Source organism: Lupinus angustifolius, chromosome LG18 (genome assembly GCF_001865875.1).
Source record: "Lupinus angustifolius cultivar Tanjil chromosome LG18, LupAngTanjil_v1.0, whole genome shotgun sequence".
Taxonomy (NCBI): domain Eukaryota; kingdom Viridiplantae; phylum Streptophyta; class Magnoliopsida; order Fabales; family Fabaceae; genus Lupinus; species Lupinus angustifolius.
Window position 1 is genome coordinate 15,981,571 of NC_032026.1, and position 25,636 is coordinate 16,007,206.

The 25,636-nt window shown below is 32.5% G+C and overlaps 3 protein-coding genes across 11 annotated transcripts; all 3 read left to right on the forward strand.

The window, feature by feature from the left end:
* On the forward strand, positions 546 to 3,548 carry LOC109333362 (serine/arginine-rich splicing factor SR45a-like). 3 transcript variants are annotated; one of them, XM_019568825.1, is made up of 9 exons: positions 546 to 644; positions 763 to 794; positions 1,389 to 1,517; positions 1,674 to 1,697; positions 1,861 to 1,960; positions 2,048 to 2,197; positions 2,764 to 2,833; positions 2,942 to 2,954; positions 3,009 to 3,548. In XM_019568825.1, the coding sequence occupies exons 1-9, from the start codon at positions 642 to 644 to the stop codon at positions 3,226 to 3,228; spliced, it is 741 nt and encodes a 246-aa protein (XP_019424370.1). In that variant the 5' UTR covers positions 546 to 641; the 3' UTR covers positions 3,229 to 3,548. The 3 variants fall into 3 exon arrangements, with proteins under 3 accessions (XP_019424370.1, XP_019424369.1, XP_019424368.1); XM_019568824.1 differs by lacking the exon at positions 2,942 to 2,954 and having other exon boundaries at positions 2,978 to 3,548; XM_019568823.1 differs by having other exon boundaries at positions 547 to 644; positions 2,942 to 3,548.
* Positions 4,458 to 8,301, forward strand: LOC109332170 (ankyrin repeat domain-containing protein, chloroplastic-like). 3 transcript variants are annotated; one of them, XM_019567038.1, is made up of 9 exons: positions 4,458 to 4,610; positions 4,650 to 5,222; positions 6,006 to 6,082; positions 6,412 to 6,510; positions 6,592 to 6,690; positions 6,965 to 7,063; positions 7,156 to 7,254; positions 8,022 to 8,121; positions 8,156 to 8,301. In XM_019567038.1, the coding sequence occupies exons 1-9, from the start codon at positions 4,493 to 4,495 to the stop codon at positions 8,191 to 8,193; spliced, it is 1,302 nt and encodes a 433-aa protein (XP_019422583.1). In that variant the 5' UTR covers positions 4,458 to 4,492; the 3' UTR covers positions 8,194 to 8,301. The 3 variants fall into 3 exon arrangements, with proteins under 3 accessions (XP_019422583.1, XP_019422581.1, XP_019422582.1); XM_019567036.1 differs by having other exon boundaries at positions 4,458 to 5,222; positions 8,022 to 8,123; positions 8,158 to 8,301; XM_019567037.1 differs by having other exon boundaries at positions 4,458 to 5,222; positions 8,022 to 8,268.
* On the forward strand, positions 15,818 to 25,442 carry LOC109333078 (serine/threonine-protein kinase STY8-like). Of its 5 annotated transcripts, none has more exons than XM_019568338.1 (17): positions 15,818 to 15,895; positions 15,947 to 16,219; positions 16,539 to 16,653; positions 17,288 to 17,382; positions 17,550 to 17,669; positions 18,220 to 18,274; positions 19,048 to 19,158; positions 20,970 to 21,020; positions 21,238 to 21,413; positions 21,502 to 21,609; positions 22,278 to 22,351; positions 22,740 to 22,915; positions 23,664 to 23,759; positions 24,396 to 24,476; positions 24,593 to 24,646; positions 24,736 to 24,870; positions 24,948 to 25,442. In XM_019568338.1, the coding sequence occupies exons 2-17, from the start codon at positions 16,020 to 16,022 to the stop codon at positions 25,026 to 25,028; spliced, it is 1,728 nt and encodes a 575-aa protein (XP_019423883.1). In that variant the 5' UTR covers positions 15,818 to 15,895; positions 15,947 to 16,019; the 3' UTR covers positions 25,029 to 25,442. The 5 variants fall into 5 exon arrangements, with proteins under 5 accessions (XP_019423883.1, XP_019423882.1, XP_019423885.1 ...); XM_019568337.1 differs by having other exon boundaries at positions 15,825 to 15,894; positions 15,927 to 16,219; positions 17,547 to 17,669; XM_019568340.1 differs by lacking the exon at positions 15,818 to 15,895 and having other exon boundaries at positions 16,104 to 16,219; positions 16,505 to 16,653; positions 17,068 to 17,382; positions 17,547 to 17,669.

Below are 25,636 nucleotides of genomic sequence, written 5' to 3' on the forward strand. Positions count from 1 at the left end.
TGATAGGACTTGTATTTCTCAATTAGTTACCACATGATGTATTTTTATTTTCTTTGGGGTTTACCCCTCTTTCCTACAAAAGAAGATTTAATTTTATTTATAATTTTTTTTTGTACTACTAATGGTATATCATTACCTTTTGGGTAAGGAACTAATCACTTTTGAGGGTTCGTGATTGTCTCTTAAGAATCGAATCCTCGACTCTGAGGAACTAGTGGGGCGTTACACCACCATATTAACGTTTTGTTGGTAGACATATATTTAGTTTTATCTCAAGTATGTAATTTTTAGCACTATGTAATTACTTATTATTTATAAAGTTCAGTTACTATTACAAAAAAATATAGTTTGTAAGGAGTTGATCTAGTGATGTAAAATCATATATCGATTTATGACAATGAGAGTGATAATATGGATGAGAAGAAAAGATTAGTTTGGTGAGGAGATACCACAAAAAAAAATCAATTTTTGTTATAGAAAAAAACCAAATAAAGAAAGTTTATATTGGGCCGATGTTTCATTAGAAGGCCCAAATAGGACAGAAGGATTTTATAGAAGCTAATGATTGAAAGTGAATTGATTTGAGCATCAAAACCCTAACCTTTCTTCTTTCGTCTCCGTCAACCTCTCCCCTCGTTCCAATGGCAAGTTCTCTATCTTAATCTATCTTTATGAAAGTTTCCATTTTTGTTCTGATATATGCTCACACTGTATTCCTTTCCCTCTATTTTTTTATTATTTTTTCTATTAATTATTTTGCAGGCTGAATCTCCATTACCACCACCACCGAGAATGTAAACCCTAGAACTCTCTTCGATTACGCTAATTAGATATAATTGGACAACAATAATCTTTTATTTGAATGTTTAATTGTGAGATCGAGATTGTGCAAAAAGAATTTGAAACGAGAGAAGTAGAGCCTTTGTTAGAGTCTGATTTTGTTTTTGAACAATTTAATTTGAGTTTTGGTCGAAATAGGTCGTGTTAATCCAGCAATAGAAATGATTTGTCGATGAATTGAATTGTGAAATCCATCATTCCATACAAGTATAAAAATATATACATTGGATGTTGCTAAAAAGAGGTTTTGTTTAAAATACTCTAACAGGACATTTGAAATGTTTTGTTAGTGTGTTGCATTTTGAAATTATATTATTCCACACTCGAGTTCATTCGAGTTCATTTGTCAATGAGACGAATCCTTTGTTTATTGAGATTTTAAATTCAAGCACTTGGTTTTTGGTAGGCTCAGATTATAGTAGGTAGCCACTCTAAGATTTTAGCGTTCTGAATGTAGTCTGTTTTTAGTAACCTTTTTGGACCATTGTTATTGTGAAGAGACTTCTATTTGTTCTTAATTCCTATCTTGTCATTGTGGAATGTTTCAGGAATTCGAGGTCCCCTTCTCCATGGAGAGCTCAGTCAAGGTCGAGATCCCGATCAAAGTCTAGGCCTAGGTCTAGGTCAAGATCTATTCCAAGACAAAGGCCTAGATCCCATTCACAAAGTCGTGGCAGGTAAATGGCTATCATAGTTTAGCTTTCAAGGGTTATGTCTGGTTTGACTGGGCTACTCTTTTTGTTGTCATGTCTCTCCTATTGTGGCTGATACTTCTTCCTTTTGTGCTATCTTTCTATCATACATTGTGGAATGATTGGTCTTTTCTGGTACAGATCAAGAGAAAGAAGTCCTGAAAGGTTGGTCATTTTCATTTTTTTTCTTTTATTTAGTCGTGATATTTTGCTTGATAAAGTAACTCAGTTTTGTAAGTATTTCTTAAGGGGACAAATGTGCTTGTATGCTCTGGTTTAATAATGAATGTTTTGTCAGGAATTTCTAATATCATCAATGATGTTGCAGGACTGAAGTAAACAATCCTGGAAACACACTTTATGTGACCGGCTTATCTTCCAGGGTCTCTGAGAGAGACCTACAGGAGCATTTCTCCAAGGAGGGAAAAGTGTGTATTGTATTGATTTTTCTCTTAGTCGTCATAACTTCTCAACATTATCTTGGAATTATAAATAATTTTTGTTCTTATTATTAGGTTGCTTCTTGTTTTCTCGTGGTGGAGCCCCGTACGCGTATTTCTCGTGGTTTTGCTTTTATTACAATGGACACTGTTGAGGATGCAAGCCGCTGTGTTAAGTATCTCAATCAATCCGTTTTAGAAGGTCGCTCCATCACTGTTGAGCGGGTAATGTGTTCTTCAACAAGTAGTTGATAAAACACATGCTTTTGTTTCTTCTTGACTTAAGGTTTTCTGATTATATTCAGAATGCATTGCACCAGCTATGTTGGCACCAATCAAAGATGATCAGTTCATTCATCTCAACTTTAGTGAAACAGCTTGATCTATGGCAATCTTAAACAGCTAACCAAATGCATCTGATCAACTAAACATATCAACTATATTGTCCTACAACTTTACAACCTCAGCCTCCCTATCAACCCTCAATAATCAACGGACATTATCAACCACTATCTAACCAGGCTTTTATGGTATCTGATGCCTAGCATTAATCATGTGTCGATACAAGTTTTTTTCCTCCTTTTTTAGTATAGACTAGGCTCTTTACTTCATTTTTTTTAAAGGACTCTTGATATAATGAAAAGGTGTTAATTCATAAAACATAATAAGGCAAGAAATATATTGCAGGATTCAAGCTACAGTGCTGTCAGTCATACTTGAATGAATATCCACTTTGTCTTATTATCTTATATCATTGGAACTCTCAAGTATGTGCTTATGTATATTTTCAGTCACGGAGAAAGCGACCAAGAACTCCTACTCCAGGACACTATCTTGGACTTAAAAATACGAGAGATTCTGGTAAGTTTGAGATATTAATGGGGAGTTTAATCTATAGTATTTCTTGTGAAAGTTCTTAATGTTCTCAAAAAAATTTATTTTTACTGAATTCCATCCACATGTGACTAGGATATCGTGGTGACCATGGAGATCGTGGTGGCCGTGGAGATCGTGGTGACTATGGAGATCGTGGTGGCCGTGGAGATCGTGGTGACCGTGGAAGGTATCGAGGTGGATCAGGCCGTGATGATTATCAATACCGTCGCTCTCCAAGGCGCTCACCATATCAAGGTGGCAGGGATTATTCACCAAGGCACTCACCCTATGGTGGAAGATCTAGGAGGGCTCGGTCAAGGTCACTTCCTTATTCCCCCTATGGTAGCCCAGATCGGAGATATACCCGAGGAGCTAGGTGACATCTTGTTTGATTGTTTCTTTCTGTAGAAAGAGACGAAAGGAGACAAAAAATGTTGACCAGTATAGTACAGATTAGTATCAAGAAACATATTATGGTACTATCTGATTATGCCTCTGATTCATGCATGTATTGTGGAAGTTTGCTGTTTCTTTATGCGTGTTAGTACAATAAGTAGGAATGGACAAAATGTTTTAAAATTTGCAGTTAAACATGTTACGGTATGGAGTGATGACTGCGTTTGAAAATTGTGCATGTATGCATGATCCAAATATTTGTCATTTAGGAAGTCATTATTATACAAGGGATGTTTGTATCTCATGGTATATTGGTCTAATGTTTGGTCCTTTAGTTGGATGAAGCTCGAGCATAATTTTTTTGATACTACCAAGGAGATCTCCTCACCCTTTTAGGTAAGGAGCTAATCTCTTTTGGGGTGCGTGACTGCCCTTCCCAACAAGTGTTACTCACAGGAATTGAACTCTTACCTTTTGGTCCCTTGGGATCTAGCAGGTTCTTTATCAATTAGACTACACCTTGTTGGTATCCAATCAGAATAATTGCCTTTTATGAAATTAATTCTAGATAAGTATATCTAAGTTTAAGTGAATGTTTGCAAAATAAAACTAGTAAGATAGTGTCACAATATAATGTTAGTTCGTCGACAAAGAGGTAAGTGACTTTTAGAATATTTTAAAAGCAACACCAGTGAGAATAATAATAATTTAGGAACTAAGATATTTAAAAGAAGGAAATATACTCGAGGTTTGTCACTATTGCACACCCCTCTGATCTGAAAAATGATATAAAGTTCCAATATGTTGTATTTTTTGTTGCTCTCGTACCCACTGTAACAAATATTTTGATTAAGACATTGCAAACAGAAATCGATGAGAATAACTCAATTTGATAACAATCACATTCATTATGAATGTGTTAACAGTGAAGACCAAATTATCAAGGACACATCAGCTTAATAGTTTCACTATATCATCAGCTATTGAGAATGACAAATTGAAAATGGATTAATTTTTAATACAACAGAAAGACCAAATTAATACCTTGTAAAAACAAAAAAGGATTATACCAGATACTTTATTAATCAAAGGACAAGAAACCAAAATAAAATTAGCTTACTTTATGAATATTTAATGGTATAGATTTACTCGCTAATTGAAATCATTAGATTTTTTCTATAATATGTAAAAAAAAATTATATATATATAAACCCTATATACAAACACGAAGTGGAAGTGGAAGGTACGATGTTATTCCATTCCACCACAGTTGTTTTGAATCCTCAACCTCACACTCTCTTCTCTCCATTCCCTTTCTTCCTTTCCACTCCAATTCCTCGAAAGCTTCTATCTTTACAAACTCTCAATTTCCCCACTCACTCGAACCTTTTCTATTCTCAACATGATTTCCAACAACATGTTCTCGGTGACTCTCTCATTTTTGAAGATGGTGTTTTTGAAGACCCTATTCTCCAAAACAACATCAATTCCTACAATCTCACCAAACCCAAAAGGAAAAAGAAAAAGAGAAATGTGGCACCACCACAAATTGTGGCTGAGAATTTGGTTCCTGAGAAGTGGAGGCAAATTCAAGATGAGATTAACATAGCGAAGAAAGAGAGTAGGAAGATTGCACAGGAGATGGAGTTAGATAGCAAGGTTGATAAGAAGAGAAGAGGTTTGATTCCATTGAAGGATTTGAATATGGATGAGTATAAGGCTTATAAGGAAGCTAAATTGGCACAGCTGAAACCACTTGTTCTTGATAACCCTTCAAGGTTTCCGGTGAAAGAAGAAGACTTTGTCGAAAAAGAAGAAGATAGTGACGACGATGATGATGATGACGATGAGTTTGGTGGTACTGAACGTGTTAAGCCAAAGAATCCTCGATGGGCTGTTTATGGAAGGAGTTTGGAGGATGTCTCTGAGTTTTTGAATAGTGAGTATTATGATCCTCATGCTAATAAGAACTCTCAAGGTATGTTATTTTGCCTTCCATTTTCATATTTTCTGTGGTTAAATTAGTCTTGTGGTTCTTCTAGCTTTAAGGGTGCATTTGGGTTAACATCTTAATTAAGGGTTTATCAAGTTTTATTACCAGAAAAGAGCTAAACAGAGGTTGTTTCATAAGTTGAAATAAGCTGAAAAGAGCTTATAGGGACGTTATAAGCTATTTTCATAAGTTAATTTTTCAAACACTGTTCTCACCAGCCCAATTAAACTCTCTATTAATAAGTTCTTATACTATACAAGTTTTTAATTAAGTCTTTATATTTTTCAAAATTTTCTATGTTATATTAAATAAACATTATTAAATCCTATTAGTTGTGGGATTTTTTGGACGAAGTTCCTGAAATTGTGCTATTCCAAAACCTTGTAGTACCAAAAGATTAATCTTTATTTATCACTAGCTAGTTTTGTGGATGTTGAAGGTTTGTTTGATTGCAGCATGTTAATGACTTCTGGTTCTGTGCAACATGAATTAATAATGACTAATCCAGTGAAAACTAATTGCCTTGGTAACTCATGCATGAACTTCTTAAAAATTGACTGCTTAGTTCCTAACTACTTCACTGCATCCAGTGAAAATGAATGCCAATGTAGGCAGTGAAATGAAATTGTGATCATAGGAATGTTTTGATTTTATGAATCATTCATCCTTGCATTGGCCTCATGGTGGCCTTTTTAAGATCCTAATTGCATTCTGTGGCTTTTAAGTGTTGGGAGTATTGTCCTAATTCTTTCATGCTTGCATTAATAGGTCGTCAGAAGTTGTTTACTAAGGAGGAGAATGTTTTGTTGAAAAGGGGAATACCAGACTTGGCAAGTGCTAGTTCAGTAAGTTAACATCTGATGAACAATGAAGATATTTCATCATCCTTATAATCTTATTATTATTGGTAAATAAAAAACTCTCTAGTTCTCCTTCAAGGCGATGTCGTAGTTTTTTTGTTCCGCCTTTGATGCTGTAGCTGAGTAATCTCAGTAGTTATCGATGTCTATCTTCCTGGACTACATTATTGGCACTAAGAACTCGTGTACATATTTTTTGTCAGAACCATCATAGAGGTGTAGAGAAAAGGGTTCTGACTCACTTATCTATTGCCTTTTGATGAATAACCTCGATGCCTGTACTATTTTTAATGAACGGTACTCATTATTTGCAGGATAAATGGCTTCCTCTGCACACTTTAGCTGCATGCGGAGAATTTTATCTTGTAGATTCTTTGATGAAACATAATGTTGATATTAATGCTGTGGATAAGGTCTATGAAATCTAACTTTTCTTACTTGATACTAAAATGTGTGGACTCCTCTATTTAAACTGGTGATTTATTTGTTTCCAGGATGGTTTGACTGCACTTCACAAAGCAATAATTGGCAAAAATCAGGCCATAACCAATTATCTGCTGATAAATTCAGCTAATCCATTTGTAAAGGATAAAGTGGGTAAAAATTACTTAATTGTTCGGTTTTACTATTATATTTGCTTATGTGTGCCTTTACTTGCTGGTTTTCTTCAGTAAGGTTAATTTTGGTACTCTTCCTATCATATCATGAATAATCACGATAACAACGATAATTTTCCAAGGGGCAGCATTGATCATGTATTAAAGCAGGACTGTATCTTTATAATAGAACATATTGTTCGTTATCATATTCGTATTTACCTGTATCTGATATTTTGTGCGTCTATTTTGTTGTTTGTGTTGGAAACAGGATAGGGCCACCTTGATGCACTATGCAGTACAAACAGCTTCTAGCCAGACAATTAAAATACTTTTACTGTATAACGTGGATATAAATCGTCCCGACAATGTATGGTTTATTGTTCTCCTATTTAGCTTCTCTACCTCTTGTATCTTTGTGATCAGCCGTTGGAAGAACATGATTGATTTTGTCTAACGTAGGATGGCTGGACACCGTTACATCTTGCTGTTCAAACTCAGAGAACAGATTTAGTGAGGCTTCTGCTCATTAAAGGTGCTAATAAGACATTAAAAAACAAGGTATTTGTATATTGATTTCGTATTTCAGTATTTCAATGTGCAATAAACAAGGTGTTGTGTACATTGTTGCCTGCATTTATAGATGCTTAAAAGTTTGCCATTGGTACTATAAGATAATCTAACTCTGCAACAAACTAATTACTAATCCATGTATAGGCGATGTTATGAAAAGAAATTGTGACATATCCGAGGCCCGATTCTAAATTTTGAAAGTGATATACTTACATGAGATTTCCCTTAAGATCATAGAAACATTTCCAAAGTCAAAACATTATTAGTAGTTGAAGAACTATTTTCAAAAGTAATTCAGGAAAACTTCACCAATGTCATGCTTGCCAATTTGGTTAGATAATTACAAGCTAATGTAAAATTTTATTCATTCTTTTATGACATGGATCAACGGTTTTGGTTCGAATTTTAACAGCAGACAATACAATAACCACTTCATGTGCCGAATCTCACATGTTAGGATAAAGCTAGATTGATTTTGTTGTTGTAACCATAGAATTGGTAATAGTCTCTCCGCTTGCAAGGATAAGGTTCAGTACATTTATCTTCCCCAGATCCACTAAGTGGTTGTCTCGTGCACTGGGTTACCCTTTATTCTTTCTATACGTTACTTGTTGCATGAACGAATCTTAAATAAATTAACTGTTGCTTGTAAACCAGCCTTTAAAACAGTGATTATGTGTTCAATTTTGTTCATCTATATTCTTAATTTTCAGGGTCTCTGATTTTTTATTGCAATTTTTCTGTTGCTTGCTCAGGATGGTTTAACTCCTCTTGACCTTTGCCTTTACCTTGGTCAATGTCTTAGAACATATGAGCTAATCAAATTGTTGAAGCAGCAACCTAAGTTGAAGTCCAATTTTATCACAAACAAAGAGAAGTGACAATACAAATTTTGAAATTGTTGAACAAACAAATCAAAGATTATAGCCATTGCCAAGTTTTATATGATACTTAGCATTAGCAACACTTCAGCGTAGGGAAGTTTTAGAACATCTATGGTTTTGTAATATGTTCAAATTTATATTTAAAATGATATGTAAATATTCATGTAAAATGTTCAGAAACCTACTTAGTCAATATTCAATTGAGTCGTATATATAATTAGTAGTATATTTTGACTGTTTTGTGATTTTGATTACAAGATTCCTCTCAAATACTCAGTGGTATAGTGACTATTTATCGCCTTTTTTTTGTAACACCCCAATTCTGACATATGACCTCCCAGAACTCATGAATATACTGAGCGTGTCACCCATCAACTTAAATATTTCCTGCGGTATTTTATTCCCCTCCAAGGAGAGCCTTCCGCGACTCAAATCCATGACCTCAGAGATAAATAGTCATTATTCAATTGAGTCGTTACCATTAAACTACACATAGCAAAAGAGTGTAATATTTATTAATCATTAGTGTGAAGATTTGTATACATATTATTCAAGGTATATTACAAAGAAGCAAAATGTTTCCAATGTCATAGCATCCAAACTCCTACTTACTAATTAAGAAGCGTTTTCTGTTTCTTTCTTGGATAATCCAATCTATTTTTTTCTATAATACATGGTTTATAACCCTGGTAGATAATCAAATAATTACATTAGCCTATGCCCCATCATTGTTATTCTGAAAAGTTAAGCTAGGAAGAAAAACTGCTTTTAGATTAATGACAATGTTGAACTTTATATACATTTTAATTTTATTTTATCTTACCTTAATTGTGTCAAAAACAGAAGAACTCAACAAAAGTATGCTCCTCCTGCACCTTAGTTTCATGGTTTTGCCTTGGATTTGAGTTTTGCAAAATTTAGATGCCATAAACAGATAAGCACTAATTTCAATCGTTGTCCTCTCATAATTTTCACAACAAATTGAGACGTTGAGTGTCTGCAAAAAGATTCCATCCTGTACAAAAAGGTTTGTAGCTGTTATGTGTATTAATTGTTCCCATAAATACCATATCAACCTAACTAGAAACACAAGTAAGAGAAAGAATTGTGTGGAGACGAAATCATACAGAGATAACCAATAAGATCTTGATAATACATTAATATTTTAATTTTAATTAATTTTAATTTTAAATGATAGCATCAAAAACTATAAAATATATTGTCTTCAAATATGACATGTTATATGCATTTTTCTATTGAAGTATGGCAAATATTCACAGATATATATTAATATTCCAAGATTACTTAATTTATTAAAATAGGTAGAGAATAATAAATATAAAGTATAATGGTGAAGAAATATATTTGATATAAATCAATTAATGCTGCATAAGTATTAGCTAAAGTAACTTATATATATAGAGGTAAGAAACTTTGAGACAGTATAAAACAAGATTCGGAATTGTAACAGAGATATTGCTTTGACATATTGAGCAAAGATGAAAAGGATTTTAAGCATGGGGAGTAGTTCATTTTTCCTACACTGCAACACAACACTCTCCCCTACTATGTCTTATAAGTTATCTTCTTAAATTTATACGGTGTTTGATAAATGTCTTATTTTCATTTTTTATAAGACACATGTTCAATAGTGACTGAATTTAATGAGATAAGTTACATTCTGGTATATGGAGATACTTTATTCTTATAAATAAAGAGAATAAAATATCTGATGATATAAAGAGATAAGTTATCTCTTTCGGCCACTAAAATTATGACATATGTCATATTTAATTATTTTATGTAAAAATATTTCTAAAACTAAACAAAACTGTACGATGTGGTACTTTTATTTGTCGAATACTTTATTCTTATAAATAAATGGCATTGAGTATTGAGAGTTGAAGGGCACAGTCTCACGGGTACCTTGCCTATTAATGTTGCTGTCTGTTAATTCCAGAAGGAGATTCCCTCATTTAATGTTGTGGTCTTTCTGTTTTCTCTAACACTACCAGTATCACCATCATGTATTCATGTCCAACCCTAGTAATTCTCAAACACTTTAATGTAACATTTTTATTAGTGTTATCCTTTCTTAAATCGCATTAGATGAAAGCTTTAATTAAAAGTGTTATTCGGTGGAATATTATTTTAATTAAAAGTGACATTGGAAATATATAATTTGTATTTAAATTTGTTTATATTGGAGAGAAAACATCATTAATGTTTCTCTTACACAAGAAAGAATATACATCATTTATAAATATCTTATATATTATATATAATGTACGAGTGAGTATAATTTATGTGCACAAAAAGCGTAGTATTATACTAAGGATTTAATAAGTATAAACCGACAGTGTAATGTTTTTTATACTGTCAATAAATCATCCACCATTAATTTAATAACTACTATTGATTCTTAAACAAAAGTAATGCAAATCAATGATAGATGATGTGGCCACAGTGTCGTGATTCTTATCCCAAGGCATTTATACCCCACATGCAGGCAGAAAGAAGAAGAAGAATCTCAGCGGGTTACTTGCATGAATGAACCCAACAATGAGTTAAATTTGACTTTATGATAACATGCATTTGAGTTTACTAGCAGTTTAAACAAACAGATGCAAAAATATCCGTCGGGAGAATTAGTCCCACATGTCTATGAGTTCGAACAAAATTGTTTTCAGTACAAGAATACCTGTGGGGAAAAAACAGATGCAACATTAAAATTTGAAGAGACCATAAGGGCAATAGAGTACGTTATGGGTGGAAAAAAAAGAGAAAATGGGATGGAGCAAGAACTATGGAAATTAATGCAGTGTCCCAGCTTTATGCTTTGGTAGTCGAGGGCTTTTAATGCAATATAGTGAAACACACCCTCTCTTCTGCTCTTAAAATCCTTCACACCCAACAATTCATTCTCACACTCAAACAAACGTTTCTCTTTTCTTTCTCTCTTTCTTTACTTCTTCTGCCTTCTTGGTTTTTCTTATAGTTCAAGTTTCTTCCCATATAATACATTTATATGATGTAGTTATTGTGATATTGGCTTGGTTCACTCAGACAAATACTGCACTTTTGTTTTTTCTGAGTGTGGGTTTTGGTTTTGATTGAGCCGTGCCAATATCTCACTGCTATTTCATGTTTCCATAGGATAATACGCCATGTGTGAAGAGAATGTTAGATCAAATGCAAAAGTAAGTTTTTTGTTTAACTTCACTTCTTCACTGAGCTTGTATTTATCAGTGGATTTCTATGGTTCCTTAAAATACTGATATAAAATGTGACGATGCCAACCACATAGAAATGGATACACTGGTGCAACTATGATTTAAATAAGTGTTTACTTTAAAAGAAATGTTATTTAGCATGGAATTTGGAGTACAGAAAAATAGGGCTTCATGTTCAGGTGCTCAAAGGTGAAATTTTGATTCATGAAATTACACAAGTTCTTAAAAGGAGTTGGGAAGTTAGGATTTCTCAATTCTCATATGTATTTATATTAGAAGCTAACTAATGTGAGCTGTATTTTTTTTTGTTTTCCGCATGAATCCTTATATTTTTTTCATTCATGAAACTCGAACCGAAATTTTGCTCAAGGAAAATCAAATATTTATCATTTGAATTAACATATGTTAGTATGCAGATAGATGTATTTAGTTTTTATATAATGTTCTTTGTTTGCTACTAGGCCTCGTTGTTCAGAAAATTATATATCATGTTCCTTTATTATATTATTTCTTAGTTAATAGCGTGGGCGATAACAAATTTTTAAGTGAGATGACTTATTTACTCAAATTTAAAAAAAAACTTATTTCACATTTTAACTATTAATTCTATGAAAATTTAATGATTTAAATTTATCTATTCATTTAAATCATTAGATTTTTTTTATAATAGTTAACTAAAATATGTAATAAGTTTTTTAAAGTTAAAGTAAGTGAATTCCTTCCCAATTTTTAATTTTATTCCAATTATGATGTATGTTGAATTGTTGATTTTTCTATGATAAAAGAGAGATTTGAATTCCTTATAATAATGGAAAATATAAAAAAAATATTAAATGTTTCATATAAATTAGAAAGTTGCTTACATTAATATAAAAATCTTTTGGATTATGTCTTATAATAATGATAATAGTATACTTTTAACCAATATTTGGTTGGAGGGAAGAAACAAGTGAAGAATAATATGGGAAGAGTAGGATCCTCTCTCCTAAAATTATTATGTCTCAATATCTTCTAAATAATATAAAAATAGTTCATTTTCATTGGATCAGAATCTCTCTCCAATATGAGAGATGAAAAAAAGGGTGGTAAATTTATTAGTTGTTTAGTTAAAGAGAAATGATAAGAGGAAAGAGAGTATATTTCTTTTAATTTTCCTCCTTTGGTTTGGGTAGAAAATCATAAAGAAACAAACGTTTATTAGAAAAATATATTTTTAATTATAAAAATGTTCTCATGAATATTTAATTTAAAAATTAATATTGATTATGTTATCCATATAATTTTCTATATTGTCAGCTAATCAAAACAATAAATATTGTAAATAATTATCATACAAGTAAGCATTACTAATTGTTCAGGGTTATGCAATATAATTTATGAAGCTAACCAATGTTATTATCTTATTATTTCATGAACAACTAATTAATATTTTTAGATTGTGTGGTAATTAACTACAATTTTAAAGAATTAAATGAATATAATATCTATGTACAATTAGTGTAAAGAAATATATATAGATAATATATTATATTATTTATCCGTATTACTTTTCTTGAATAATCAATGACGATTAAAAATAAGTAATATATGATAGAGTGACAATATATAAAAACTCATACACTATCAATACATTTATTTATTTTTTCTCATTAACTTTTGATATTGTATGGTACATAGTATCAATACACGATATAATATTACATAAAGTTTGATACACAGTATATTCTAGGTAACTTATTTGTATTATTTGTTTGAAGAGTGGATAATGATTAAAAATTAAAAATGTAATATCTATATGATGTTATGTAAAAATATATGCACATTCATTACATTTTCATATTCATTTTTATTACTTTTCTCTAAGGATCCATAATAATTGAATAAGAATGGTGAATGATGCTGTTAGTATATAAAACTCATACTCAGTGCATATATATTTTTATAAGTGAATGATAGATAATTGATTAGTAGTGTATAAAATTTTGAAATTCTTAGTACTTACATTTTTTTCTCAATGGGATAAATTAAGAATTGTTTCCATGAAATAATGAATTTGATTTAAAAAAGAATTCAAACAGTCAATGGATCTTATCTTTACATGATATCATGGCAAAAAATAATTTTTATATTGTCATCTTGATGGTGTTGTCCCTTAATGATATTGGAATAACGTCACATGTTCTATAATTTGTTAGTTTCTATGCTAAAGATTGTGATTAACCAAAGAAATATTATATTACTGAGTATGTAATAGGCTATAATTTTGGTTTCCAATTATTTTCACATGAGAAATGATTCAGACTATAAGATAGATAATGTTATCTATGGTGGCAATTGTGGGTTGGTAAGACTAGGACCCCCATGTGAGCCTAACATAATGCATGCGTTATATTTTATTAGTGTATTCAATCGTTTAAAACCAATGAATGTTGGTTCAAGAGATACATACTTGATTTTCCTTAAGCAAAGTCTCGAGTTCGAGTTTTACGGATAGAAAAATGCTCACTGGAAGAGTTAGCCCCACATACCTATAGATATTCTGACTTGAACATGATTTCCTCAGTGCGATAATACATATGAGAAACCAAAAAAATCATTTAAAAGATGGCTATTGGCTAAAGGAACTTGAGGATAAGATTGTAATCTTATTAATCAAAAAAAATTGAAACAAGAGACAAATTTGGATAACTTAATAGTATAAGAGTTTTTTATATTGTCATTGTATTATTTGTCATTTATATTTAATCAGTATTGATTCTTAAAAAAAATAATACAAATGTATAGTGAATAATTATGTTTGTATATGCTTTTTTACATAAATAATTTATAGATATTATGTTCCTAAAATAAATCGTATTATTATGGCTGAATGAGTCAAATTTGTGGTTTTTTAAAATTTGGATCATATTGAACACTTGACCAAAAATTAGTCCCATATTCATATAGCAAAACAATTATACCGGTTTACTAGTTAGTTTTCAACTGAAGTTGTAGTAATTATTTTTGTTTAAAATTAATTTTTTAATAAAGGTAACTAAATTCTTACCAATATAAGTCTTAATGATCAAATATACAATTATTATATTTGTTTACACATCTAAAATATTATTTATCACCAAGTGATATGTTTTGGTTTTAATAAAAGGTATAAATAAAATTAGTTATTGTATTTTCTAACATTAATATTAGAATAGATATGCATATCTAACTCTACCAATATAAAATTTAATTAATGAACCATGTTTATACCACTAATTTGTTCTTCTAATGTTACGTGTTTAAATAATATATAATAAACATTTGGGGTCCCTGTTTTTTTAGTTGAATGCTTACATATCAAACACTTATCACTTATGTAATGTGTGAAATTATCATATTCATATATTGACAAATTTTGCAATCTACATCCACTTTTTTTTGTAGCTAGATAGTTAAAAAAATACTAGTGTTATGGTTTACTTGCGACAATTGTGTAACTTGACGAGGAATGCATGTTAAATGTTCGACCATCATTACTAAGAATGGGATCATTTCCAATAATAGATTAGAGATTATGACGCATGCCAATTTTTTAAATAATTTTAATTTTGTAATAAAAAAATAAAAATTAGTAACATTCTTTTTTCTCCTTATAATAAGTAGTACATACTTTGAGTAGTACAAAAAAAATAAAAATAATAAGAAATTTGTGGCATTTCACCAAAGAAAACAACTAGGGAAGTATTGTCTTAGTAATCTCGGAGAATTATAATAGTAACATGAATAAACCACACTCATTAATAAATAAAAAAGAGGTAAAATTGATTACCAAGTACTAATTTACTTACCAATAACATTGGTTCAAGTGGTACGTACCTGATTCTCCTTAAACAAGGTTTTGGGAAGAGTTAATCTTATGTATATGTGGATATTTTTGGTTCGAATAAGATTGTCTCTAATGTGAAAATACACCTGGAAACTACAAAAAATTTACTTGATTATGTAAGAAATGCTTGTAAACCTATGGCATTACTCTTAAATTTTGGAGAGTCTTGATTGAAGCAAAAAGCATCATATAAAAAGACGATAAATTCCAAAGATTCTACCAATCGGTGAGAGAGAAGGTTCTGTGGTTCTTAATTGGTAGGTCCAAGGACCAAGGTTTTATTACAAGGACAAACTCATATTATTCCCGTATAAACCCTTAACAGGGCCCAATATAGTAATTACAACTCATCTTCTTAAATTCTCATATTTGATTTAATTAATTCCATCAGAAAAGCATCTCCACGAAATAAATATTTTAATTAATAATTAGCGATAAAACAGGTGTGCTTAATTACTTATTATTATCATACTTTATCCGATTGATTTTCAATTTGCCCCACTATGGGTGGAAAGTGGGTCCCACGCTGACGTGGATAGCTGGATTACAAATATACTTGCACCGAAACGAAACAGTTCCTAGTACCTGGAAAAGAAAGAAAACACTCCAAATAGTGTTTCGTAAACTGAATCAACCCCTTTCCTTTTCTGCTTTTTTCTCTTCTCTTCTCTCTCTCTCTCTCTCTCTCTCTCTCTCTCTCTCTAAGTTGTTGAAATTGAATCTCTCTTATTCTGCGTGGAACTGTTTCTCTGTTTCTCTCACACGGTGGTTATGGTGATCGAGCAAGACATTGAGAGTTGCGGAAGCAGAGCGGTGCAATCGTCGCAATATGCTCATTCTCGACATCAGCGTCACAAATTGGAGGTGTACAATGAGGTGCTCCGTCGAATTCAAGATTCCGATTGTGATGAAGCTCATGTTCCTGGATTCGACGATCAGCTATGGCTTCACTTCAATCGACTTCCTGCTAGGTGCTGCTTCCGACATAACCTTCGTTTTTTAATTTTATTATGTCCTTCTCTATTTCATGTATAATTTGATTTTGTTTTTGTTCTCAGAAAAACCGTGGAAAAAGTGGTGAACACGATTCACATGGAATTCTGTATATTCATGCTAGTGTTTTTCTGTTTCCTTTTTCGTAGAATTGAAGTTTGTTTTATTGTAATTTTGAACTCGGTGATCATAATTGATTTAAAAAGGAAAAACAATAGATTGCTGAGTATTGTTTTTTGTTTGTTTTACTTTACTTTTGTAAGTGTACGAGTCGTCACTGTCATTGCTACTACATAGGTACGCATTGGATGTGAATGTGGAAAGGGCAGAAGATGTTCTTGCTCATAAGAGATTGCTCAAGTTGGCAGAGGACCCTGCAAATCGACCTGCATTTCAAGTTCGCTTAGTACAGGTAATAAGGCACTCATAATTTGTTTCAATTACTATGACAACATGTTGACATTTGAGTTACTATTAATCATGGTAATAGAGTTGACAGAGGTTAGCGTTGATCTGAATTTTGATATTTGAATTGTGTTCATTTGATCTTCCGATTAGGATTTGTTGACCTATATACATTTATGAGGATAACTAAGTTAGCTTAGTAGGTTCTCTAATCACTGGGCATCTAACAGTTGACTAATCTTTTTTATAGTTGAATAACATGATGTAACCAAGTATTAACTAATCTAACTAACTTGGCCAACTCAGCATGTAGTGCTAAGCTGGAGTGCTGGACATACTGTAACACATCATATGCTCTTGTTACTACAAGGTTGTAGTTAGTGTTTTAATGTGTTTTATTTAAACCTAAATGTTTTCCCAGCATGCTAAGAAATCAGTACTCTAAAGGTTGTAGAGGATGGATGGAACTGGTCTTTTCCTATCCTTGACTGCATCGTTGTGCCGTAGACATCATTGATAACTGCTACCTGTTGTTGGCGTAAATTTGGAATACTGGAATCAACATCTAAATAAATGCCTAAAATATGTCTAGAGAAATGCTGCATACAACATCATGTCATTCAGTATCATCCTTAATGCAGGTATATCCTTTTGGTAGTGCAACTGATTCTATGCATTCAGATCCTTCTGAGAAAGAAGATGCACAGAGTTCTCTTAACTATTCTTTTAAGCAAGGGTATGCCCTATGCATTGCTGTATTACTTTTATTTTCCATCCTTGCCATTGCTCAATAAGCACAATTCCTTTTTATTACCCAAGCTATTGTTCCTATTATTATTCTGTTATTTTTGCCATTTGTTAATTTTTCATTGTCATTTCTCTGTCACTTTCTTGGGCAAGAAGAATTCATCCACCACCTACTTTTGGTTCATCCTCTAATCTGGAAGCTCTTGCACTTCAAACAACTAAAAATAACATTGAAGATGGGGACACTGCCATGGGCGTGACACCATATTTTCCCCGGTAAGCATTTTGATCATCTCATTATCTGGACTGTTATTCTTCTTGTAAAGATATTGTGATTGTGATTTCTTTCTTTCTTCAGATTCAATATTTATTACAACAATGTCTCTGAATGTTGATCAATTAGAATCATGTATTTTATGAGCTTATTATATAGACTGGTAAAATCTCAGATGTGATGAAGATAATATTTTCCAAGTGCAAATATCTTTGTTTTGTATTGTTTGTCAAATCTTCAGAGAGAAGAAGAGGTGTAGCGAGGTAAGGAAACAGAGGAAGCTAGGAGAATTTTTAGTTTTTTTGCTAGTAGTTTTCATCCTTTTATAAAGATATGCTAGTTGCTCAAGTTAGATGTATAGTAAAAAAGGTTGTAGTATATATATCTCTGGGACAAGATTGTGGGTGCTAACACTCCAGATCATAATCTCCCTCCATATTTAATTCTCTATGGGGAATATGCATTCTTGTTTCTATTAGCTTATAGCAGTTAATAAATGAATTGTTCTTTAAAATTTTAACTAGTGCTTATCTTTTCATTACTAAATTTTAGGCCCATGCATGAGATTACCTTTTCAACAATTGACAAGCCCAAACTCCTTAGTCAGGTAGTTAATTCTGATTTTATCTATTTTAAACTTCTTAAAATACCTTTTCTAATATGTTGCTTCTAACTTATTGGGTAAAATTATTGTGTATTATCCTCATTTACTTTATTTTCTAATATATTCTTCAGCAACCAACATGATAATGGGAAATAGCAAGATTTGGACAGTTGATTTGGTTAGAGGACTTGTAAATTGTAATGCTGCGCTAGAAATGATTATGACTTGTCATCTACTTTTGTATTGATTATGAACATATTTCTTGCCATTCGCTATGGAATATGGATGATGTCTAACATAAACATTGTAAAACTGTATGTTGAACGTTTATTTGGAAGGTGTTGAAAATTGCAATTTTGATTTTTCACACAGATTAGATTAACTATCTATGAATATAAGTGTATAAGGAAATTATGCATGGTTAAATACCTTAACCTTGTCACCTGCTAATATTTATCTAAAATTGTAAATTTAAGCTCTAACATGCATGCACTATGAAATGGACAAGAGGAGTATTCCGGTTAATTATACCAGATTCCTTTAATTTATTTCTGTTGGTCTTTTATATTTGAAAACTTGAGCAAGGGTAAATTTCAAGTATGTTCAAAACTGTAATTATCTTCTCTAGACCAAATAACTTTCAGGGAGAATTCCACAAGTTGTAACTCAATTAACTATTCATTGTGCAAGGATCAACATATTTCAATGTTTTTTATTTATAAGATCGAACAATTTTATTTTAAATATATGGTCTCACATTTTAATATGCATTTCAGTTAACTTCAATACTTGGTGAGATGGGACTGAACATTCAAGAAGCTCATGCATTTTCCACCACTGATGGGTTTTCTCTGGATGTCTTTGTCGTCGAGGGATGGCCAAATGAGGTAGGATGAATATAGCTAAGCAATGATATCCTAGCAAGTATTTGAGAAACGGAAAGACTTAATTATGTAGGCCTTGGAAATCTTGATATGAGTACAGGTTGCATTTTTGAATTTGTAAAAAGATATCTTAGACCCTACTTCAAATTTTTTTTATCTCTTCATGGCATGCTTACCATCATTACTCCATTCCAGTAGATAGTATGTAGTTGCTTGTGCTGTCTCCATGGCAATTTTAACTAGGAAAATGTTGCTCTCACTTTTTTTTAGTGTAGGATGGAGAGAGGTAGGAAGAGAAGAGATACAAGTGATTAATAATGTGGTTTAAACGGAAGAAAGAGATAGAAATAAGGATAAGGTGTAGATGAAGGTGTAGGAGAAAAAGTTGTAAGGATACAAGGATTGTTTTCACTGTAATATTGTATGGAACAAATGCATAAATACTACGATTTTTGACAAATTTAGGATATGGTAGGCTATTTTATTAAATAGTATGTATGCCTAATCAGTGCTAAACATATCATCAGCCAAGAAAGCGAAACCATTCCAATTTCAATAAAGTTAAAGTGTACACACACAATAATTCCATATTACAACCAACAAAGAGAGATCAGGTTCTTTTAAATGACAGAACAAATGAAAGGAAAGTGATAGGGCTAGTCATGATTGAAGTGATGCTGCTAGCTGATGTGCCTTTGGTCAGTGCCCAAAGCACAACTGTTGTTGCTGGATGCAGGGGCACAGACATCTGATCTCATCTAAGGCAGATGTTAAGTAAAACAGGGGAGGGTTGCATTTTGTGCAACCATTATCAAATAAAAAGTGACGTGGTTCAGTTTAAAATAAAATTTGGCTCTGCCGTTGAATTTTCCAATCTCTTTTGGTGCATTTCAGCAGTCAACACATTTCAAATCCACATCTTACTAAACAGTACATACCTACCTAGAACAGGTACTACACCCTAAAATGGTGTATAAGTATGACATAAGCTATGGTTATTTCTCCTTTTGTATTGTTGATCCACATTGTTTTGAAATGTTGTGAAACTTTAAGTTGTCTGCTTGTAACATTAATTTCATTATTTATAACTTTTTTCTTCTTTTTTCAAATCAAGATTGCTGACATACTGCATATACTTAAATTTTCTTGATTTATACTGCATGCTGTTTTACGTTATAACTTGCTTTTAAGCATTTTCCTTTGTTCGAATGAAGGATCTGCATACATTTTATCATTACTATATAACCGTGGTTGAAATGGTAGATTATTGTATGTTTTGTACCTGTGGGATATTTCAGCAGTTAACGTCTTCCATATATGCTTAATATCCATTATCAAATAAAAATCAAACCTTGCTATCATTATCTCTTTTCTCAGAAAGAATTTGAGACATCCTGTTTCAAGTTCTAATGGAATTTCCTTGCCAAACTAGCTTAGGAGTTTCCTATACAAGCTATATCAATGACCATGCAGTTAGTTGGTTTCCACAACATTATTAAATGTTTATAGCAATGAATATCAGAGGAAAGTTTGACAACTCTTGTTGACCTCTCTTTCTTGTCTGGCAATCACAAGTCCTGCAAGATTTTGAATATTAGTCCAGCAAGATTTTCTAGCCAAAGGAATGGGCTATCATGTTAATTCATTAGGCTTTTGAATATTTTGCTTAGAAACCCTTTCGTTGTTTGTATAATTTGTTTACTTAACTTTTTTTGGCTAATATTAAATTTTGTACGTGTAACTTTTCTTCTTTATTTTCAATTGCATTTTCCATGTCCAAATAGGCATTATTTGTCTTTTCCATTTGCCATTAGGAAACTGAGGAGCTTAACAGTGTGTTGGAAAGGGAAATTTTGAAGGTTAAGGTACATTCTCCTATCACTAAAGTTTGATTTATTTTATTTGAAATCGAGTTATGTTACTTGGACTACATTTGAGAAAAAGCAATACCCATTAAAATTATTTGTTTGGCACTCAAGCAGGTTGCACATCAACGTCCTTACTCTTTTTATATCTACCACTAAATCACATTTCTTTTTCTGTTACGGAGCAGTTGATATAAAATATTTATCTACTCTGCAGGAACAATATACGTCAAATCAGGGCATACTTCCTGCTGCCAATGAACAATACCAAGCAAGGATGGAACCCTCTCCTCATTTCATACAAATACCTTCCGATGGAGCGGATGTTTGGGAAATTGATACTAACCAGCTGATCTATGGAAACAAAGTTGGCTCTGGGTCATTCGGTGACTTGTGAGTTATATTTATTTGATATACATTATAAATCGACTTAGCATCTTAGCTGATGTTTCTCTTGACCTTTATCTTTGAGTTTTCTCAGGTACAGAGGTACATATTGCAGTCAAGATGTGGCTATCAAAGTTCTTAAGCCTGAGCGCATAAGTACAGATATGCTGAAAGAGTTTGCGCAGGAAGTCTATATCATGAGGTTTGTCTGCATAACTGTGTATGATTGACAGAACTTCTATTTCCCATTAATTAGAACTCTATTTCTCCTCAGATGTCCTGCATTTCCTTGCACTTACCCTTTTTGTTGTAACTATGTCTGGATGAATGAAAAAGACGGACTTGATGCTGGTTGATAAATTATATTCATATAAATCACCTTTAGAGGTCTATTGTCTATTGGAGAGTTTTACCCTTTCTTTCTTCTTTTTGAAATAAAAATTTGAAAACCATTGAGCATTGGCATCCTAATTATAATTTTGTGTACTTGTTGCAAAAGAGGTACCCAGATGCTTTTTTCACTCATGTACACATACAAAGTTGTGCTAAGTAATGAAGCATACTTTGACTGTAATCTTAAATATTTTAGCTTCAGCAAAATCCCCACATTTCAGATAATTCATTTTAAATTTATGGCAGACTGATTACCTATAATTGGCATTATAGACTATTAAAATGCCAGGCGGGCTAAAAAGATTCATGAATCTTGGCTTCATTAAAATAATGTAGTGGTATGGAGTTTTTTATTATTAAGAAAACTAGTTTATAACTCATTGTCTTTTTGCCTTAGTTTGTGTTAGTGATATGGTATCCTTGTAACTCTGACTAACCGTTCTTCCTCTACCAATTATGACCTATCTTGGATTGCAGGAAGATTCGACACAAGAATGTTGTCCAGTTCATTGGTGCATGTACCCGGCCACCAAATCTTTGTATTGTTACAGGTAAGTAGGAGAGCACCCTGAGAATTTATGATCTCATTTATTCATAGTTTCATACTGTTACTTTAAAGGGTGAGCTTTGGTGTCACAATAAGGTTGCTTCCTTGTGACTTGGTGGTCACAGGTTGCAGAAAAGTCATCTCCACTTATTGTGGAGGTTGTGTACATTTGACCCTCCCCGAATCCCTCAATGGTGGAAGCCTTGTGCACAAGCCCTCTCTTTTTATATTCATATCCTTAGTTTATTCTTTAAGTTTTACTAGTTTTGGAATGTGTATAAAGTCTAAAACAACCTGTTTATGCTGTATCCAGTAATTTAATTTCTAAGATGATTTGGGTGACTGAATGATTCAATTTTATGCTTATCTGCTCATGTTTATGCCTTTATCAGAATTTATGTCTAGAGGGAGCTTATATGATTATCTGCACAAACAAAGGGGTGTATTTAAACTTCCATCGTTACTAAAAGTAGCGATTGATGTTTCCAAGGGAATGAATTATTTGCACCAAAATAATATAATTCACAGGGACCTCAAGACTGCCAATCTTCTGATGGATGAAAATGAAGTAAGAGGATTCTATTAATGTACACATTTTTTCCTGTTGCATTTTCAATGTTATTATATTGGTCTATGTTTTGGTTCTCCCTGTATAATATTTGATTTTATTATGACCTGCACTGTATCTGGAACTGTGGATCATGTTAATGTTGTTTTTGTGGTTGCAATCCTACACTAGATATACAATTTTTTTTTGCACGCTCCTGTATAGGTGACTGGTTACTTCTCTCTGCCATTGGGTCATAGCATTGTTGACTGACATTTTCAATTCATATAGTTAATCATAAAATTTCTACTAAAAATGTGTAATAATTCGTTGTCATAATTTTAATGGTGTTTCAAATTATAATTCATTGTAGTATTTCTATGTTCATAATCCCAAGATACCACCATACTATTAATCTTTCATCCATGCTCCCAGTCCCAAAAGAAAAGTCACCACTTTACCAATTGGTGGTGATATATGTTGGATCTGACTACTGTCTACTATTATAGTGCCTATATTTAACATTCATATTAGTGTGCGAATATGGGGTATTGCATATTGAATTATGGGGGTCGTCACAGTTTATAATTTGTTTAAACAAGTTTAACATGGGTAGTTGTGTAATGCTGAACTCTTGTTAAGATACTTGTAGAATATGAACTTACACAGAAATGAGAGGAAAACAATGGCTTATTTATCTTTGAGGATTTAAATCATCTCCAACATTATCAATTCATATGCACTCAAATAGCGTTTCCTTCTTCAACAGTTGGTCAAGGTGGCTGATTTTGGGGTTGCTAGAGTGCAAACTCAGTCTGGAGTGATGACAGCTGAAACTGGAACATACCGCTGGATGGCACCGGAGGTATGGGCTTTCTGGGACACATGATGTTACTTTCCTGATTGAATTTTTGGGTTACATCATTGTGCAATACAAATTCAGGATCGGTATTTGTTTGTGGTACACACTTAGTTTCTGTTTGTTTGAAATGTGGAAAATATGAATGGCAATGATCATAGAGAACATTTTATTTTTTTATTTTTTTTGGGGGGGGGAGCTGCGGCTTGGGTTGGATTCAATCCCAATATCAAGCGATCCTGACAAGTTTGTGCAACTTGAGCTGTTACCATTGAAATGCTTTTGTCAATGGTATATCAGAATTTAAACTACTATAGAATATAGTCATATTTTTACTAATGTTAACATCTTGTCGTACTGGTATTGAACATATATTTTTGGGTAATCAACTTACATATATCTTGTCGTACTGGTATTGGAGGCAACTTAATTTTTTTATTCCTTCCAACTTATTTATAATTTTATTGCCAAGCCAATAATGCATATCAGTTGATTCCTATTGCATCTTCACTAAGCAAGCCTTTAATGTTTGGAGTTTGAAGTGGCATCATTGTATTTGCTTTGTTTTTCTGGTTTTATTTTAAATTCAGCTGTTAGATGGTGCTTCAGATCCATTTCCATTGATTTGACTTTTACGTGAAGGTCATTGAACACAAACCATATGACCAGAAGGCAGATGTTTTCAGTTTTGGAATATCTCTTTGGGAGCTTTTAACTAGAGAAGTGAGTACTTTCGTAGTGACCTTTCTTGCTTTAACTTTTAATGGTTTCTTGTCTCAAAGGATGGTTAGCCTTATACTACTCTTTATCTCATCATATGTGGTAATTTCTGTGACCAGCTGCCTTACTCTCACTTGACTCCGTTACAAGCAGCCGTTGGCGTCGTGCAGAAGGTTTTCATTCTTTCCTCTTTGCAGAAAATTTCGTCGGAAACATTTTTCTTGGTATGCATGATAATTTTATGTGGCTAAATTTCTACTAGGGCCTACGGCCTACAATCCCCAAAAATACACATCCAAGACTTTCTGGACTGCTCTATCGCTGCTGGCAACAAGATCCAATGCAGAGACCAAATTTCTCGGAAATAATAGAAATTCTTCAGCAGATAACAAAAGAGGTAATCTGCTATTTAGATTAAAAAGGTAAGTCGAAATTGGAACTATTAAGCAACTTTCAGTGTTGTGTTTTTTCCAGGTCAATGATGCAAAAACAGATGGATACAAAGATAAGCCATCTCATGGCCTTCTCTCATCATTTAGACGCTCAAATCACTGAATACTGGAGTACCTATATAAGGATCATATAACAGTATAGCCTTTTTGTCCTGCACAGTGGTCTGACCAAAGATCAAATGAGTTGGTTGCTTCTGCTCATGAAAGATCGGTTATATTGTGCTTTTATTATATGCCTTAATTTATCTTACAATGTAAACTTTTCTATCTGTTGATCCCCCACGATTTGTATTTGCATGTTCATAGGTTGGATACGAGAATGGCAAAATCGTAAATTCAAGGCATCATGTAATGAGAAACATTTTCTGTTTTTCATTCTTTTTGAATTGAGACCTTTTAACATGCCATCCCTTGTATCCAAACCCTTTATGTGACTAGGAGAAGCATTTTATTGAGATGTAAAACTTCATATTCTACAGGCTTATCTGTAATAAGATTGGCATGTGTTATTATCCAATTCGATTCAATTCCAAAAGCATTCAAGTACAAGTCGTTGATATCCTTTTTTTACACTGCCATAATTTTCACACTGGATCATCTGATGAAATTCCTTAATCCATTCATTACTGTCAAACATGACTTGAGTGGAAGTTTTACATATAACAATTTTGAGATCTGTTTCCCATATACTTATACTTTATTCGAACTATT

Excerpts from the sequence above, each read along its gene's own strand:
- LOC109333362 (XM_019568823.1), top strand. Across the intron at positions 795-1,388 it reads TTACCACCACCACCGAGAAT|GAATTCGAGGTCCCCTTCTC; the intron begins GTAAACCCTAGA and ends GGAATGTTTCAG. Across the intron at positions 1,518-1,673 it reads CATTCACAAAGTCGTGGCAG|ATCAAGAGAAAGAAGTCCTG; the intron begins GTAAATGGCTAT and ends TTTCTGGTACAG.
- LOC109332170 (XM_019567036.1), top strand. The coding sequence starts at position 4,493 with ATGTTATTCCATTCCACCACAGTTGTTTTGAATCCTCAACCTCACACT. Across the intron at positions 6,511-6,591 it reads ATATTAATGCTGTGGATAAG|GATGGTTTGACTGCACTTCA; the intron begins GTCTATGAAATC and ends ATTTGTTTCCAG. Across the intron at positions 6,691-6,964 it reads ATCCATTTGTAAAGGATAAA|GATAGGGCCACCTTGATGCA; the intron begins GTGGGTAAAAAT and ends TGTTGGAAACAG.
- LOC109333078 (XM_019568337.1), top strand. The coding sequence starts at position 16,020 with ATGGTGATCGAGCAAGACATTGAGAGTTGCGGAAGCAGAGCGGTGCAA. Across the intron at positions 19,159-20,969 it reads TCGAGGGATGGCCAAATGAG|GAAACTGAGGAGCTTAACAG; the intron begins GTAGGATGAATA and ends ATTTGCCATTAG. Across the intron at positions 21,610-22,277 it reads CAGGAAGTCTATATCATGAG|GAAGATTCGACACAAGAATG; the intron begins GTTTGTCTGCAT and ends CTTGGATTGCAG.